This window comes from Psittacula echo (genome assembly GCF_963264785.1).
Source record: "Psittacula echo genome assembly, chromosome: 19".
Lineage (NCBI taxonomy): Eukaryota > Metazoa > Chordata > Aves > Psittaciformes > Psittacidae > Psittacula > Psittacula echo.
Window position 1 is genome coordinate 5,297,585 of NC_137755.1, and position 18,967 is coordinate 5,316,551.

At 53.5% G+C, this 18,967-nt stretch overlaps 2 protein-coding genes across 2 annotated transcripts; one reads left to right on the plus strand and one right to left on the minus strand.

Moving 5' to 3' along the window:
• Positions 1-342: 342 nt before the first annotated feature.
• Positions 343-1,320, plus strand: LOC308228586 (olfactory receptor 14A16-like; the record flags this gene model as incomplete). Its single annotated transcript, XM_080631961.1, has 1 exon — positions 343-1,320. One exon carries the CDS (start codon positions 343-345, stop codon positions 1,318-1,320), a length of 978 nt encoding a protein of 325 aa, XP_080488087.1.
• An 11,057-nt stretch (positions 1,321-12,377) lies between these two features.
• Positions 12,378-13,355, minus strand: LOC308228587 (olfactory receptor 14A16-like; the record flags this gene model as incomplete). Its single annotated transcript, XM_080631962.1, has 1 exon — positions 12,378-13,355. The coding sequence occupies one exon, from the start codon at positions 13,353-13,355 to the stop codon at positions 12,378-12,380; it is 978 nt and encodes a 325-aa protein (XP_080488088.1).
• Between the last annotated feature and the right edge of the window lie 5,612 nt (positions 13,356-18,967).

Genomic DNA, 18,967 nt, shown 5'->3' on the forward strand with positions numbered 1-18,967 from the left:
AATCCTGATAAAGTCACGCTGAGGCTCTGCCCTGCAGCCACAATCTTCATAGCTGACAGTGCAGACACTGAAACTCTATTTCATCTGACATCCCTGGTGGGTATGGGAGCTTTCGCAGGGCAGCTTCATGAAACCCCTGCAGTGGTACAGAGCTGAGTCCTTGGAGCCACATTGCTTCTGCCAGCACACTCAGCACCAGCACCAGGAAAGGGAAAATGCATTTGAACTTGAGGGGATGGTAGAAATCGTATGGGAAATCAACTGGGTTTATCCTGAGAAGCCTCCCCTAACCTGTCACTGCCTTTTTCTCCTCTGACAGTGCCCCATGCCCAGAGGCAGCACATGGCCAACGGCAGCTCCATCACCCACTTCCTCCTCCTGCCATTCGCAGACACGCGGGAGCTGCAGCTCTGGCACTTCTGGCTCTTCCTGGCCATCTCCCTGGCTGCGCTCCTGGGCAACGGCCTCATCATCACCAGCACAGCCTGCGACCAGCACCTCCACACCCCCATGTACTTCTTCCTCCTCAGCCTCTCCCTGCTGGACCTGGGCTGCATCTCCACCACTGTCCCCAAATCCATGGCCAATTCCCTCTGGGACACCAGGGCCATCTCCTACACAGGTTGTGCTGCACAGGTCTTTTTCTTTGCCTTCTTCTTTTCAGCTGAGTTTTCTCTCCTCACCATTATGTCCTACGACCGCTACGTTGCCATCTGCAAGCCCCTGCACTACGGGACTCTCCTGGGCACCAGAGCTTGTGTCCACATGGCAGCAGCTGCCTGGGGTGCTGGGTTTCTCACTGCTCTGCTGCACACAGCCAATACATTTTCACTGCCCCTCTGCCGAGGCAATGCTGTGGAGCAGTTCTTCTGTGAAATCCCCCAGATCCTCAAGCTCTCCTGCTCACATTCCTACCTCAGGGAAGTTGGGCTGCTTGTGATTGGAGCCTGTGTAGCATTTGGCTGTTTCGTTTTCATTGTGGGGTCCTATGTGCAGATCTTCAGGGCAGTGCTGAGGATCTCCGCTGAGCAGAGACGCCACAAAGCCTTTTCCATGTGCCTCCCTCACCTGGCTGTGGTCTCCCTCTTTGTCAGCACTGGCACATTTGCCTACATGAAGCCATCCTCCATGTCCTTCCCATCCCTGGATCTGGTGATGTCAGTGCTGTACTCGGTGGTGCCTCCAGCAGTGAACCCCCTCATCTACAGCCTGAGGAACCAGGAGCTCAAGGATGCTGTGAGGAAGCTGGTGACTGGATGGGGTTCAGCAGCCATACACTGCCTGCTTTACCCTGGACAGGGCTTCCATTGTAGGTCATGACAGGCCACGTCTGTCTTTGCTGCTTTACAACTGTTTTCCTGTTTCAATTTGTGATGATCTTGTCTTCATAGAAATGTCAGTTTTCATCTCCTCCGCTTTTGTTGTGTGACCCACAGACTTTGTGTCACTGGACGTCTCTCATTTTATTTATGTAAAATAAATGATCCTGCAGCAACGTCTTTTCTGTGCTAATGTCTTTACATGGCAGGAATGAAGGGGAACGAAATCAGCTTTCTGGCTGCTCCAGCTCTGGGATGGCTGCTCTGTGCTTGGAGCAGGAAGAGCTCTTGAGGAGCCCAAGGGCCAGGGCTGTTGTGCTGGTGTGGGGAGATGGGATGGCATGGGGGGGCTGCAGAGCTCTCAGGGTGTCCTGGGCAGGAGAGCAGGGGACACAGGGGTCCCTGCAGGGGACTCCCCTGCAATGGCCCAGGCTGGGGCTGCCTGGCTGGGAGCAGCCCATGGGAAAGGTCTGGGTGGGCAGGAGGCAGCGTGTGCCCTGGCAGCAAGGGAGGACAGCAGCATGGTGGGCTGTATGACCAGGAGCATGGCAGGAGAACAAGGGAAGGGATGCTCTGGAATACTCCATCCAGGTTTCAGATCCCCAGTTCAGGAATGCTATTGGCAAGCAGGAGTGGGTTTAGCAATGAGCCCTCAGGACAGGCAAGAACTGGAGCACGGTGAAGAGCAGGCGGATGGGGACCTGAGATCTTTGGAAGGGAAGGCTGTCGGGGACTGGCTGCCTGTACCAGCAAGGAGGACATTCAGAATACAGAGCCAGGCTCCTCACCATGGTGCCTGGTGGGAGGACAAAAGGCAGTGGGGGATAGTGACAGAGGAGAGGTTCAGCCAGGACATAGGGAAACCTTGCTCCCCCAGGCTCAGGCAAGTGCTGCATCAGGTATCCCAGAGAGGCTGTGCAGTCTCTGGCCTTGGGGATTTCCAACTCAGACTGAATCAAGACTTGAAGCTCTTGCTCTTACCTTGTTTCTGATGTTTTGGACTTGATAACTCCTGGCGTCCCTTCCAGTCTCTGTTCTCTTGTGATCCTACAATAATGGGTTTATGAAGGGTCACAAAGATGCTCTGAGGGCTGAAGCAAATCTCCAGACATCTTCATCTCCAGATGAAAACAGGCTGAGAGAGCTGGGGGTGTTCAGCCTGAGGAAGAGAAGGCTCCAAGGAGACAGCAGTCTGCCCGTGCCCAAACAGGACCTACAGGAAACCTGGAGTGGGCCTTTTTGCAAAGGTGTGAAGTGACAGGAAGAAGTGGAATGGTGCCTGAATACTGCTCCTCATGCCCCATGAGCCGACCTTCCTGTCTCCCTCTCCTGCACTACCCAAACTTGCCTGGAATGCAGGATCCATCCCTGAGCCTGGAGAATGCAGGAACCTCCTGCAGTGAGGGGTCACTGCTGCAGGGGAAGTGCAAAGGTTCTGTGAGACACTTGTGAGTGCGGGCACAGAGTGGGGTGTGCACAGAAGAGAGGGTGCTACAGGCAGGAAGCTGTCCCAGATGAGGTGCCCTGCCCCCACAGCATGGGGTACCTTGCACCCAAGGACACCACCTTTCCTTTTGGCTCTTGCCAGGAAGTTCTCAATCCAGACCATTCCCTTTTCCCACTGCTCTCCCATGGTGCTTAGTTCTCTATCCTGATGGCATCACCCATTCCTCTAGAAGCCTCCTTTAGATGGCCTTGCTGAGGGATATTCACTCCACCTGCTGAATTGACACTATAGTAGCAGCCTACAACTACTTGCAATGTGGCTTCAGAGATGATGGAGATTTTCTTGCTAGTGGGAAGAGAAGGAAACCTCTAGAAAGTGCAGCTTGGAAGGTTCAGACTCGAAGCTAGGAAAGAGAAATGTCTCTCCAAAGGTGGAGTTGTGGTGCAAGAGGTCACCCAGAGGGAGTGTGTCTCAGCCCATGGCTTTGTGTTTCAAGGAGCAGACAGCGATGGGTGCGAGATGTGACTGAAGGTACAGAAATGCCAGGTGAGAGCCAGGTGGGAAAGCAAGATGGGTGTCAAGAGCCTGAAGGGAAAGAGGTGCAGGCATGGGCCAGTGCAGGACAGCCTGCAGCAGAGATGAGTGAGGATTCTGGCAAGGCTGAAAGGCCCAAAAGAACAAAAGGTCTCTGTGCCCTGGGCTATGGCAGTTGCCTCTTTCATCAAGGCCTATGAGGAGAACTTTCATTCTCAGGATTTCAGGCTCTACTTCTCCAAGGGCTGTGGTCAGGGCTTGGCCTTTCTGCTACATCAAACAAACCAAGCTTTTCTCACCATCAGACACCTGCATTTTGCCTTTGTCTACCTGTAATCACAGCCTCCACTGACTTGCTTTAATGAGTCCCTGGGGAGGCTTTGTCAGTAACAGCCCTCAGTGGGGCCCATTAATGCTGAAGGGACTTGGGGCTTTGTTTTTTGACTTGGACTTCTTCGGAGGTTTCTTCGGTCTCCTCTCAGCACCTGAGGTTCATGGACTCAGCCCAAATACACCATGGGGCTCATTAAACCCTGAGGAGCCATGTCTCACCCTGTGGTTTTTGTCAAGTCTTCCAGATTGTCTTGCAGGGAATTGGGGAGGTTTCTGAGTGCAGGAAGATTACAAAGAGCATCTGATAAAAGTTATTTGAAAGGGTTTATTTTATCACTTTTCAGTTTAGAAATTTCTCTTCCATTGCCACTGATCCCGAATGTCTCTTCCAGAGGCCTGCACAGGCAGCAAAAGCAGCCCTTAAGGTCCAGGGCTGCACTGAGCACCTCGCTCCTCACCTCCCCACCCAACATTGCTCTCATCGTCCACCCGGGACTTGCGTCACTTTTCCCTCCATCCGACTTCTCCACTGAAGCTGGCGGCTGGATGGTGCAGCTGCTGTGCACCAACTCCCAGCCTGGCTGCCTTAGAGACCTGCCTGCACACGGGCAGTAACTGGTGTAACAGGCAGGACAGTGGCAATGCAGTTACAGGGGAAGGTCAGCATTCCTTCGGGATCCTGTGGCTTCCAGAGTGCCCAGGGATCTTCCTGGACACCACGGGCATTGGTGCCCCTGCAATACCTGCAGGGCTTCCGAGCTCCACCAGGCCCCCAAGGCTGCTGCCTCTGTCTAGAACGCACGTCCAGGTTCCATGGGCACACCAGGGTCCCTGCTGTCTTGCGGAACGCCGGCGAGCCTGCACGGGTTGTGCCAGATCCCGCCAGGCCCTGCCACCTTCTGCAATTCCTGGTGGGCTCCTGAAGGTGTTGCAGGGGCCCGGGGCACTGGTAAAGGCAGTGGGAGCCGAGCGGGCATTGCAGGAGGTGGCAAATCCCGGGAGGGCTCTGGCAAGGCCTGCAGCAGCCTGGCAGGGATTGCGGCAGGGGGCAATGGCGCTGGCGGGTTCTGGTAACCCTGCAGCAGCCCTGCAGGGGCAGAGCGCAGGCCCCTGCTGGCAGCGTGAGGAGGAAGCGGGATCCAGCAGTGCCAGCATCCAGCTGGGGGCAGTCCCTGGCCCCGACCCTGCCCAGCCCTGGGGGAGCCCTCACTGCCCGCTCTGCAGTGGCTGCCCCAGGCACACCTGGGCTGGCTCCAGCGCAGAGCTGCTCTCCTGGGGAGCCCCCACCTCCTCCCAGTTTCCCCCTGGGGCGGCTGCAGGGCCTCTCTGCCCCCCTGCGGGATGGAGGGATGTGGGCAGGGGAGGGAAGGGCAGCGCAAGGGACGTGACCACGCCGGGGACTGTCACAGACCGGGTCACAAAGGGCCCCGCTGTGACCCCGCCGCCAAGGGCAGGAGGCGCAGGGCGTCCAGTGCAGGCTGGACCTGGAGCTGGGATAGTCCCTGTGCCAGGAGCTGTCCTGCTCTCGGGAACCTTCTCTGCAGCTCTCTTTGTACCCAGCCGGGATGTGCTGGGCTTCCTCCATCTGCCATGGCCCTCAGTGGGGAACGGGGGCACTTGCTGGATCTGCTGCTGCACGTCTGAAGGGAAATGGACTTGGAGCTGTGCCTCATTGTGCTTCACAGGGGAATGGTTCAGAGAAGTCGTCCTTGTGGGGATAACTGAAAGGGCCTTATTAATGACCAATGGTAATTAATCAGGGACTGAATGAAAATCAAATGGGAATCCAATGCTGATTAAGCAATGATTGACTTTTAATTCAACTGTGAATTCACAACGATTTGAAGATGATGTAAATAATAGTTCAGATGGTGATGTATACATCACCAATATGGTCGCCTCCAGAAGGAGAGCCTGCAGTAAGGCGACTGTAGCAACTCAGACAGAGACCCTGCGCCAAACCGTGGCTGTTCAGGTCTCTGGCTGCAGGGAGTGCCAGAGCCTGCTGCTGCCGAGGGAGGGAGGCCAGCATTCCACCTGTGTGAGGTGTGAGCAGGTAGAAGATCTGCTTAGATTGGTGGCAGAACTTAAAGAGGAGGTCGAGACGCTGAGGACCATCAGGGACTGTGAAAGGGAGATCGACTGGTGGAGTAACTCCCTAGCATGTCAGCAGGAACGGTTTCAGGGAGATACCCACCACAAGGGGATGGACCCCCTGTCCTCTCAGACAGAGGGGGATGACCCGAGACAGCCCCTGCTCTGTAGCTGTTGCGCAGAGGTAAGGGACCAAAAAGACGATGAGGGCTGGAAGCGAGTTCCAGTTCGGAACCGTGGGCAACCTTCCTCCCTTCCTGCCCTGCTTCCTCAGGTGCCCCTCAGTAATAGGTTTGAGGCCCTGGATCTTGATGGAGAGGTAAGTGAGGATGTGGTACAAGGCCAGACTACAAGGTCACATAGGAAAAGGCGGTCGACTTCGCACCTCAAGACTGCCTCTGACAAGAAAGAAAGAAAAGTCATTGTCGTAGGCGATTCCCTTCTGAGAGGAACAGAGGGCCCGATATGCAGAGTTGACCCTCATCATAGGGAAGTGTGTAGTCTGCCTGGAGCCCGGATCAGGGATATCACCAAGGCGCTCCCCAGCCTGGTGCACCCGACAGACTACTACCCGCTGCTGGTCTTCCAGACAGGTGGGGGGGAAGCTGCTTCCCGCAGTCTGAGGGGGATGAAGAAAGACTACAGGGCCTTGGGGCGGATGGTGAAAGAGTCTGGGGCTCAAGTGATCTTCTCCTCAGTTCTTCCATCTTCCGGTGATGATGTGGGATTGAATGGGAAAATTCAGTCCGTAAACAATTGGCTACGAGACTGGTGCTGCAGGCAGGGCTTTGGGTTCTTTGATAACGGCTGGTTTTATAAGGCTCCAGTCTGGATGATGGCACGTGGGAAAGGTTTAACTCACAGAGGCAAAAGGATGCTGGGGCATGAATTAGCAGGGCTCATTTGGAGAGCTTTAAACTAGATTCGAAGGGGGATGGGGTTGTAACTGGGCTTGCCCCAGTGGGGCAGCACTCTAGGATTGATGAAGACCGGGAGGCCTCCTATAATCCTAGGGTGAAATTGGTGAGCTCAGCTCCCTCCTTGAAATGCCTGTACACCAATGCGTGCAGCATGGGAAATAAGCAGGAGGAGTTGGAGACCTGTGTTAAGTCAGGAGATTATGATCTGGTGGCAATTACAGAGACGTGGTGGGACAGCTCGCATGACTGGAATATACTCATGGAGGGCTATGTCCTTTTCAGGAAAGACAGGCCAGCCAGGCGGGGTGGTGGGGTTGCTCTTTATGTGCGAGAGCAGCTGCAATGTACTGAGTTCTGTCCAGGAACAGGGGATGAGCGAGTTGAGAGTCTGTGGGTGAGAATTAAGGGGCAGGCTGGCAGGGGCGGTACTGTTGTGGGTGTCTGTTACAGGCCACCAGATCAGGGTGAGGAAGTTGATGAGGCCTTCTACAAGCAGCTGAGAGCGGCCTCACAGTCACAGGACGTGGTCGTCGTGGGGGATTTTAATTTCCCTGATGTTTGCTGGAAGGACTACTCAGCAACCCAGCCACAGTCCAGGAGGTTCCTCCAGTGTATGGATGATAACTTCCTCATGCAAATGGTGGATCAGCCAACCAGGAGAGGAGCGCTGCTGGATCTCATCCTCACTAACAAGGAGGGTCTGGTCGAAGCAGTAAGGGTTGAGGGCTGCCTTGGTTGCAGCGACCACGAGATGGTGGAATTCAGGATCTTGTGTGGTAGGACCAGTACAATAGCAAGTAGAATTGCAACCCTGGACTTCAGCAGGGCAAACTTTGGCCTTTTCAAGCAATTGCTAGGGGAAGTCCCATGGGCAAGGCTGCTTGAAGGTAAAGGGGCCCAAGATAGTTGGTTGGCATTCAAGAATTGCTTATTCCAAGCTCAAGAGCTGAGCATCCCGACACGTAGGAAGTCAAGGAAGAGGGCCAGGAGACCTGTGTGGCTAAATAAGGAACTGCTGGGTATGCTCAAGTGGAAGAGCAGAGTTTATAGGTCATGGAAGGAGGGGCTGGCCACTCGGGAGGAATATAAGGCTGCTGCTAGAGGATGTAGGAAGGCAGCTAGGATGGCTAAGGCCTCCTTAGAATTAAATCTGGCGAGAGGGGTCAAGGACAACAGAAAGAGCTTTTTCAAATACATAGGTGATAAAACTAACACCAGAGGCAAGGTTGGCCCACTGGTGAATGGGATGGGTGCCCTGGTGACAGAAGATACAGAGATGGCAGAGTTATTGAATGCCTTCTTTGTGTCAGTCTACTCTGCCGGAGGCAGTCCTGAAGAACCCTGTACTCCTGAGACCTCAGATGAAGTCAGGTCACTGGAGCGGTTTGCCTTAGTCCATGAGGAATGGGTTAGGGACCAGTTGAGCAATCTGGACATCCATAAATCCATGGGTCCAGACGGGATGCACCCGCGGGTGCTGAGGGAACTGGCGGAAGTCATTGCTAGACCACTCTCCATCATCTTTACCAAGTCTTGGGAAACGGGAGAGGTGCCTGAGGACTGGAGGAAAGCAAATGTCACTCCAGTCTTCAAAAAGGGCAAGAAGGAGGACCCGGGTAACTATAGACCGGTCAGCCTCACCTCCATCCCTGGCAAAGTGATGGAACACCTTATCCTTGATGCCATCTTAAGGCATGTCAAGGATAAGAGGGTTATGAGGGGCAGTCAACATGGCTTTACCAAGGGGAAGTCATGCTTGACCAACCTCCTAGCCTTTTATGAGGAAATAACATTGTGGATGGATGATGGCAGAGCGGTGGATGTGGTCTACCTTGACTTCAGCAAAGCATTTGACACAGTCTCCCACAGCATCCTCATAGCTAAATTGAGGAAGTGTGGCCTGGATGATCAGGTAGTGAGATGGACTGCGAACTGGCTGAAGGACAGAAGCCAGAGAGTTGTAGTCTATGGGGCGGAGTCCAGTTGGAGGCCTGTATCTAGTGGAGTGCCTCAAGGGTCAGTATTGGGACCAGTATTATTTAATATATTCATCAATGATTTAGATGAGGGAATTGAGTGTACTATCAGCAAGTTTGCTGATGACACTAAGCTGGGAGGAGTGGCTGACACGCCAGAAGGCTGTGCTGCCATCCAGCGAGACCTGGACAGGCTGGAGAGTTGGGCAGGGAGAAACTTGATGAAATATAACAAGGGAAAGTGTAGAGTCCTGCATCTGGGCAGGAACAACTCCAGGTTCCAGTATAGGTTGGGGAACGACCTGTTAGAGAGTAGTGTAGGGGAGAGGGACCTGGGGGTCCTAGTGGATGGCAGGATGACCATGAGCCAACACTGTGCCCTTGTGGCCAAGAAGGCCAATGGCATCCTGGGGTGTATTAGAAGGGGGGTGGTCAGTAGGTCGAGAGAGGTCCTCCTTCCCCTCTACTCTGCCCTGGTGAGACCGCACCTGGAATATTGTGTCCAGTTCTGGGCCCCTCAGTTCAAGAAGGACAGGGAACTGCTGGAGAGAGTCCAGCGCAGGGCGACTAAGATGATTAAGGGAGTGGAGCATCTCCCTTATGAGGAAGGGCTGAGGGAGCTGGGTCTCTATAGTTTGGAGAAGAGGAGACTGCGAGGGGACCTTATTAGTGTATATAAATATATAAAGGGGGAGTGTCATGAGGATGGAGCCAGGCTCTTCTCAATGGCAAACTATGATAAGACAAGGGGTAATGGGTATAAACTGGAACACAAGAGGTTCCACTTAAACTTGAGAAGAAACTTCTTCTCAGTGAGGGTGACAGAACACTGGAACAGGCTGCCCAGGGAGGTTGTGGAGTCTCCTTCTCTGGAGACATTCAAAACCCGCCTGGACACATTCCTGTGTAATCTTATCTAGGTGTTCCTGCTCTGGCAGGGGGATTGGACTAGATGATCTTTTGAGGTCCCTTCCAATCTCTAACATACTGTGATACTGTGATACTGTGATACATCACATACGGTCACGTATTTTGTGGCAGTGGCAGTGGCATGTTTTGTGGCAGCGCTGTTAGCTCAGGCCAAGGCAGGCAAAGGGCATTTGTGTGGAAGAGCTGGGCTCCAAGGCAGTTCGCACTGTACGGGTGAGATGTAAGCATGCACACAGTGTGTAGTTGAGGAGATGAACCCTGGGTGAGCACAAACACCCTCAGCTATTCCGTGGGGTTCCATGAAGGCCAGTGGGGCAGAGAGTGTCTTGAGGTCACTTCACTTTGATAGCAACGTTCCTTGGAAACCTTCCTGAATGCAGCACTGGGTTTGCTTCCTTGAGCCGAGGTCCCCATGCCCATTCCTTTTGCTGCTGGGCCCAGGTGAGTGCAGATCAGGGTGACAACACCGCAGGGCTGAGATGCCTCCAGCCTCTCGCAGTGGCAACAGGAGGCCAGAGAGACGCTGCTGCAGCAAGTACACGGCTCTGTGTGTGCAAGGGGAGGACTCGTGTCCCTGAACACCCCGGAGTGTATGAGGCTGGGCTTAAACCGTGACAGGAGTGCATGAGGACAGCTCAGGTGTGGACACCAGGGCCCTGCCGTTTCTGTGTGTGACCCCAATGTCCCAGCGGGATTTTTTCTCGCATGCCTTGGGCAGGCTCGTGGCAAACGCTCCCATCATCCTTTCTGGATTGTGCCCTCAAACGTGTCAGAGCCATCAGAGAGGTTCTGGGGTCCTTGGAAAAGGCGGACATCAAACCTTTCCTCACGAAGGGCAAGAAGGAGGCTCTGGATAATCACAGGCTGCTCAACTCATCCCACTCCCTTGGAAGGTGATGGACCAAATACACCTGCAGCCACTTCTAGGTGCTTGTAGGACAAGAAAGCGATTGCCGAACTTGTATGGGTAGGGGAAAAAAGGGCATGTTTTGTACCTGGACCATTAATAATCTATTTATAGCCAATTGGTGATCTCTGGGCGGAAGAGACAGAGGATTTAGTGAGGGGGAAGTGGGCTGCTGGATCAAGCCCAAATGTCACCAGTGGTAGATTCCTCCTGGCGGCCACTTAAGAGTGACACCCCTCAGTGCAAGCAGTTGGGCCAACACTGTTGAATGTCTTTATTAACTCCCTGTCTAATATGATGGAGTGCCTTTTTAGCTCCTTGGTGGATGACAGCAGGAAAGGAAGAGCCTTTGAATGATCTCACCTGGTTAACCCTGCCTTGAGCAGGGTAGCCAGACAAGATGATGTTCAGGGGTCTCTTCAGGAATAACCTGAGTTATTCCAGGATTCAATGAATCTTTTCCTTGGAAAGAAAGAATAGACAGAGGAAGAAGGAAGAGCAGAAAGGCATGTTTCTTTGTTTTTACTGAATCTGTTTCATTTTAATTTTTTTATTATTTATATTATTTAACTTAGTATTTTTTCATAATTTTAATTGCATTCTATTATAATATTATAACATTATAAAAATAAGTGAGGTTTAGAGTTAGGGTCAGGAACAGGGGTTTAGGTCAGAGATAGGGTTTAGTGTCACGGTTTAGGATTGGATTTAGGCCACAGCATCACAGCAGGGGGAGGACAAGGACATGAGGAGTTTGGGGGATGCCAGTGGTGTTTTCAGGGATCTAGGGATGTTTTAGAGTGTTCATCAGGTGCTTTGTGGGTGGTTTTTTTAGGTGTCTCAGGGTGTTTCTGGGTGTACGGGAGTGTTTTAGAGTGGTGCACTAGAGCAGGTTGCTCCAAGCGCCTTCCAACATGGCCTTGAACACGGCCAGGGATGGGACAGCCACAGCTTCTCTGGGCACCGTGTGCCAGTGTCCCACCACCCTCACAAGGAAGAATTCCTTCCTAATGTCTGATCTAAACCCCTTCTTTCAGTCTAAAGCCATTCCCCCTTCTTCTGTCATTGCACACCCTTGCAAAAAGCCTCTCTCCAGGTTTCCTGTAGGCCCTGTTTACGTGTGGACAGGTTGCTAAGATGTCTCCCTGGAGCCTTCTCTTCCTCAGGCTGAACATCCCCAGCTCTCTCAGCCTGTTTTCATCTGGAGATGAAGATGTCTGGAGACATGCTTCAGCCCTCAGAGCATCTTTGTGACCCTTCATAAGCCCATCGTCTTAGGATCATAAGAGAACAGAGGTTGGTAAGGACGCCAGGAGTTACAAAGTCCAACCCATCAGGAACAGGGTCAGAGGAAGTGGTTCAAGGCTTGATTCAGTCTGAGTTGGAAATCCCCAAGGCCAGAGACTGCACAGCCTCTCTGGGTGACCTGATGCAGCACTTGCCTGAGCCTGGGGGAACAAGGTTTCCTTATGTCCCGGCTCAACCTCTCCTCTGTCACTATCCCCCATTGGCTTTTGTCCTCCCACCAGGCACCATGGTGAGGAGCCTGGCTCTGTATTCTCCATGTCCTCCTTGCCGGTACAGGTAGCCAGTCCCCAACAGCCCTTGGGCTCCCCAAGAGCTCTTCCTGCTCCAGGTACAGAGCAGCCATCCCAGAGCTGGAGTAGCAAGAAAACTGATTTCATTCCCCTTCATTCCTGCCACATGAGGACATAGCACAGAGAAGAAGTTGGTGCAGGATCATTTATTTCTCTTAAATACAGTGAGAGACCTCCAGTGACACAAAGGCTGTGGGTCACACAACACAAGTGGCTACTTAAACAGGAGGAGATGAAAACTGACATTTCTATGAAGACAACATCACAACAAACTGAAACAGGAAAACAGTTGTAAAGCAGGAATGGCAGACTTGTCCTCTCATGACCTACACTGGAAGCCTTTTCCTGGGTAAAGCAAGCAGCGTATGGCTGCTGAACCCCATCCAGTCACCAGCTTCCTCACAGCATCCTTCAGCTCCTGGTTCCTCAGGCTGTAGATGAGGGGGTTCACTGCTGGAGGCACCACCGAGTACAGCACTGACACCACCAGATCCAGGGATGGGGAGGAGATGGAGGGGGGCTTCAGGTAGGTGAAGATACCAGTGCTGACAAAGAGGGAGACCACAGCCAGGTGAGGGAGGCACATGGAAAAGGCTTTGTGACGGCCCTGCTCAGAGGAGATCCTCAGCACTGCCCTGAAGATCTGCACATAGGACCCCACAATGAAAACGAAACAGCCAAATGCTACACAGGCTCCAATCACAAGAAGCCCAACTTCCCTGAGGTAGGAATGTGAGCAGGAGAGCTTGAGGATCTGGGGGATTTCACAGAAGAACTGCTCCACAGCATTGCCTCGGCAGAGGGGCAGTGAAAATGTATTGGCTGTGTGCAGCAGAGCAGTGAGAAACCCAGCACCCCAGGCAGCTGCTGCCATGTGGACACAAGCTCTGCTGCCCAGGAGAGTCCCGTAGTGCAGGGGCTTGCAGATGGCCACGTAGCGGTCATAGGACATGACAGTGAGGAGATAAAACTCAGCTATGATAAAAAATAGAAAGAAAAAGGCCTGTGCAGCACAACCTGTGTAGGAGATGGCCCTGGTGTCCCACAGGGAATTGGCCATGGATTTGGGGACAGTGGTGGAGATGCAGCCCAGGTCCAGCAGGGAGAGGTTGAGGAGGAAGAAGTACATGGGGGTGTGGAGGTGCTGGTCGCAGGCTGTGCTGGTGATGATGAGGCCGTTGCCCAGGAGCGCAGCCAGGGAGATGGCCAGGAAGAGCCAGAAGTGCCAGAGCTGCAGCTCCCGCCTGTCTGCGAATGGCAGGAGGAGGAAGTGGGTGATGGAGCTGCTGTTGGCCATCTGCTGCCTCTGGGCATGGGGCACTGTCAGAGCAGAAAAAGGCAGTGACAGGTTAGGGGAGGCTTCTCAGGATAAAACCAGATCATTTCCCATAAGATTTCCACCATCCCCTCAAGTTCAAATGCATTTTCCCATTCCTGGTGCTGGTGCTGAGTGTGCTGGCAGAAGCACTGTGGCTCCATGGACTCAGCTCTGCGCCACTGCACGGGTTTTACAAAGCTGTGAAAGCTCCAATACCCACAAGGGGCATCAGATGTAACAGAGGTTCAGTGCCTGCACTCACAGCTATGAGGATTGTGGCTGCAGAGCAGAGCCTCAGTGTGACTTTGTCAGGATTATCTCAGAAGTTTCTCACCTGAGAAGTGCTATTTTTAGGTGTAGAAATCCTAATTTTTCTGACTGAGCATGCGATCAGTCTTAGGACAGGACAGATGAAAGAGCTCAGCAGCCTGTGGATCAGTGCATAGTCGGGAGAGCTACAGAGTCCATCACTCTTGTTCCCAGCTGCCCTGCACTTGTCCTTGTGATACCCCAAGTATTACTGCACACACAGATAAATTGAGAGAGAAAAGGAGAAAGAATGAGATAAAGAACAACTGGACTCTGGTGCCAGGTAGGGAGCCCTGCTGTTTCAAAGGGCAGAACTTCTCTCTCCCAGCCCAGGGTGCAGCTGTGACACACAGAGCAGGACACAGCCCTTGGAAGCAGAAGCAAAGGACTCCGAGTGCAGAGTGCTGCCCCCCAGCTGTGCACTCCCGAGGACCCTACGGGAGAGCTGTGCCTGTCTGGGGGCAGGTCACAAGCCCAGCAGGACAGGCAGAGCAGCCAGTCAGGGAAGTGCAGAGGAGATGTTCCAGAGAGACAGTCAGCTCCTTGCCCAGCAGAGCATGGCCAGCAGCCACCTCCAGTGCCAGACACCAAGAGAGCTGCCTGAACGCACCCTCCCCAGGCCTGGGCTGCACTTTCCCCCCACTCCCTGCCCATGTCTCTGCTGCCTGGAGCTGTCCCTGCCAGGAGCTGCTGCTCTGGGCCCAGCTCTGCTCCCTCTCAGTGCTCCCAGAGCCCATCCCATGGGCTGTGTGCTCAGCTCTGCCCTGCACACCCCTCCCGGCAGCAGGGCTCTGCCCAGGGGCAGCTCTGCCTGTGCAGGGGCTCAGGAGCAGCTCACACAAGTCCTGACAAGACTCTCGGTGCCTTCTCCAAAGCAGAGAAGGAAATTCCCAGCTCCCACTGCCCAACCTGCCCACCAAGAGTGGAAAACATCAAAGCTCAGAATCCTTCCCTATCAGGCAATCGCTGCCTCAGTGTCTTTCAGCAGGACCCTCTGCAAGTGTTCTCAGAGAGATGTGGAGCTCTGAGCAGCCCTGACCCACACAGCACCCTCTCCACTGCACAAGAACGCTTTTCCTTCCCTGCCAGGGGTTGTTCCTTCCCTCCCAGCTTCTCTCCCCCAGCACCGTGGGGAGCTCCCGGGCAGGCTGAGTGCTGACCCTGGCAGGCAGCAGAGTCCCTGCCCCTGCACACAGCCCCTGGGCTGCAGGCACCCTGCTGGCAAGGACAGCGCTGGGCACCCCTGGCTGCACACCCACATTCACAGCCTGCAGCCAGCCCCGGCACAAGGGACCTGCCTTGTCCTGTCCCTCGCATGGTGCAGAGAGAAGCCCTGCTCTGCAGCACATCCTGCTCCTTATCTACACAGAGAAACCAAGAGAGTCCTCCTGACAGATCCCATGGACTGTGCGAGGCAGCAGCTTGAGCAGATCCCTCCAGGAACTGCAGCTGCATTGCCCTGCACCCAGAGCCTTACCATGCACAGGGCTGGGAAGGTTTCTCCTGCAGGGAGCTCTCAGCATCCTCCACTGCCAAGTGCCTTTAAGCTCTCTGAGGCTCGCAGGTCTCCCCTGGGTGCCTGCAGGCAGTGCCCCAGCCCTGCTCCTGGCCAGAGCTGTCTCTCTGCAGCACTGCCCGCTTGCCAGCATCTCTCTGCATCCCAGGAGCCAGGCCCAGCTCAGCAGCAGAGGCCCAGCCCAAGGTGGCTCTGCCTCTGTCCCACTGGGCTCCCTCCAGGGCTCCCTGGGGCTCCAGGGGAACCCCATGGGAAACAGCCTGAAGCAAGCACTGCTGTTCCCTCCCTCAGCTGGCAGACACACTGCCTGCCTGCAGTGTCATTTCTCTGATGAGAGACAGAGCTTGATCTGAACAGGATTTTGTAGAATCATGGAACCATTTAGTTTGGAAAAGACCCTTAAGAAAATTGAGTCCACCATGTGATTAACCGAACACTGGCAAGTCAACACATCAGTATTGTCCCCTAGAACATGTCTTTTATAAACCTCCAGGGATGGTGACACAACCACTTCTGCAGGCAGCGTATTTCTTGTCCCATCATCAGACAGGAGAGTCAGGCCAGGACAGGCTGGGATCAACTTTACACCTGCCGAAGGAAGGGATTCAGTCTGCTCAGTTGAGGCATCTCCTCCTGGGATTGTAGCCGTGGGGCTGGAAGGGGACTCAGCTCCCTCCAATGAACACAACAAGCCCACGGGAGGTCTCACTTCCTCAGAAGGTGAAAATGTACCATTCTATAGATGATGTCTTAATCACAGGAGATTGCCCCAGAGAACTGCAGCAACAGCAGTGTGGCAAGCACTCTGTGGTGCAGAGGTTGAAGTTCCACCTGAGGAATGTCTGAAACCAAGTAGAAACCAGACATATCGGGGGGTACTTGGAGGATAGCAGCAGTGCAGTGATTGCTGCCGACACCTGCAGAAAAACAGAACAAGGGCAGATGCCCCACTCTACGAAGAAATTACAACAGCTTATGGGTCCTCCAGGATACTGGAGGAAACATGGACCTGGATTCTGTATCATTGCTCGCTCACTGTACTCACTGTTGCAAAAGGGAAAGCCATGGGAATAGAATCCAGAGCATGAGGAAGCAGGAAATTCCTAATACAGGAATTAAAACCATACCAGTCACTGGGGCCTGTACACCTCCACCATCCTCTCATAGCAGAATGGGGTTTTGCTGAGCATGGCTCTTCCTGTGACCAATTCAAACTGGCCCTGATGGACCAAAAAGGACTTTAATGTTCAAGTCACCTCCTTCAAAGACACTGACCCAAGATATTTGGAGTGAGAAAAGGGACTCTTGTCTTTAGTCCCAGCAGTAAAACAAGCGGAGAGAATTGATCAAGAACAACCAGTACAAACCGTCCATTCGATCCATTCAGTTGACTTGACAGTATCCCAAAGGGAACTGCTCCTCAGGATGGAGTTGCATAAATCCACTGCCAGAAAATGGCATGCCTACCTATCAGGGGTTGCAGAGGAAGTGAAATTACCAGAGGGAAGGGATGCCATCCAGAGGGACCTTGACACGCTTGTGAGGTGGGCTGATGCCAACCTTCTGAAGTTTAACCATGCCAAGTGCAAGGTCCTACACCTGGGTTGGAGCAATCCCAGGCACAGGTACAGGTTGGGCAGAGCAGAGATCCAGAGCAGCCCTGCAGAGAAGGACTTGGGGGTGTTGGTCAATGAGAAAATGAACATGAGCCGGCTGCAGTGTGCGCTCGCAGCCCAGAAAGCCAAGCGTATCCTGGGCTGCATGAAAAGGAGCGTGACCAGCAGGTCAAAGGAGGTGATCCTGCTCCTCTCCTCTGCTCTCCTGAGACCTCACTTGGAGCATTGTGTGCAGTTCTGGTGTCCTCAACATCAAAAGGACATGGAACTGTTGGAGCAAGTCCAGAGGAGGCCACGAGGATGATCAGGGAACTGGAGCACCTCCCGTATGAAGAGAGGCTGAGAAAGCTGGGGCTGTTCAGCCTGGAGAAGAGAAGGCTGCGTGGAGACCTCAGAGCAGCCTTACAGTATCTGAAGGGGGCCTACAAGGATGCTGGGGAGGGACAATTCATCAGGGACTGTGGTGACAGGACAGGGGGTAACGGGTTCAAACTTAAACAGGAGAAGTTTAGATTGGATTTAAGGAAGAAATTCTTTACTGTGAGGGTGGTGAGGCACTGGAATGGGTTGCCCAGGGAAGCTGTGAATGCTCCATCTTTGGCAGTGTTCAAGGCCAGGTTGGATGACTCCTTGGGTGGCATGGTTTAGTGTGGGGTGTCCCTGCCCTTGGAAGGGGGTTGGAACTAGATGATCTTAAGGTCCTTTCCAACCCTAACTATTCTATGATTCTATGATTGTATGATCTCGAGCGAAGCAAAAGATCCAGACTGTTGCTGAGATGTTAAAACCAAAGGAACAGATCAGCTGTGTAATAGAAAGAGGTGCACACACGACTCAAGAAAGTGACCCCTTTTTGCCTTTTTGTGCCGGTAGGCTGGCAATACCTTCTGACAGCCAGAGCTCTCAGTGCCCTGACGTACTGTCGCTGGAGCTGTCTTTATTTCCAGCCAAACAAGGGGCAGGACAACTGCACCCAGGGAACAGTAACCAATAAAAACTCTTCTTTGAATTAATGCCCTTTTGCACTTCAGGCCTGCCCTGAAATGTGAAGGCTCTTTATTTTGACCTTAGCCTGGTAAGCAGATGGGCAATCACCCAAGTGTTTGCTCACATACCTAGAATAGGGAAATTGGCCTTCTTTTGGTTAGTGCCTGTGTTGCACCTGGCTGCTTTGTTTCCATTGTGGGGTCCTGTGTGGAGATCTTCAGGGCTGTGCTGAGGATCCCCTCTGAGCAGGGACCCCACAAAGCCTTTTCCAAGGGCCTCCCTCACCTGGCCGTGCTCTCCCTGCTTGTCAGCACTGGTACCTTTGCCTACATGAAGCCCATCTCCATCTCCTTCCCATTCCAGGATCTGACTATGGTGGTGCTCCACTCAGTGTTGCCTCCAGCAGTGAAGCCCCTCATCTACAGCCTGAGGAACCAGGAGCTCAAGGATGCTCTGAGGAAGCTGGTGACTGGATGTGTTCCAGCAGCCATACACTGCCTGCGGTCCTCTGCAAAGGGCTCCAAGTGTAGCTCATGACAGTCGCGTCTGTCTTTGCTGCTTGGTGGGAGGACAAAAGGCAATGGGGGATAGTGACAGAGGAGAGGTTCAGCCAGGACATAGGGAAACCTTGCTCCCCCAGGCTCAGGCAAGTGCTGCATCAGGTCACCCAGAGAGGCTGTGCAGTCTCTGGCCTTGGGGATTTCCAGCTCACACTGAATCAAGCCTTGAACAATTTGCTCAGATCCTATTCCTGAGGGGTTGGACTTGAGACCTCCTGCGGTCCCTTCCAACCTCTGTTCTCTTATGATGCTGCAATGATGGGCTTATGAAGGGCCACAAAGATGCTCTAAGGGCTGCCACATGTCTCTGATGATGACAGCTGAAAGAGTTGGAGGTGTTCAGCCTGGAGAAGAGAAGGCTCCATGGACACCTTACTAAGCTCATACCTAAGCAGGGCCTACAAGAAATCTGGACAGGGGCTTTTTGCAAGGCTGTGCAGTGACAGGACAAGGGGGAATGGCTTTAAGCTGAAAGAGGGGAGATTTAGATCAGACATTAGGAAGGAATTCTTCCCTACGACGGTGGTGGGACACTGGCACAGGGTGCTCAGAAAAGCTGGGACTGCCCCATCCCTGGCAGCGTTCAGGGCCAGCTTGGACACA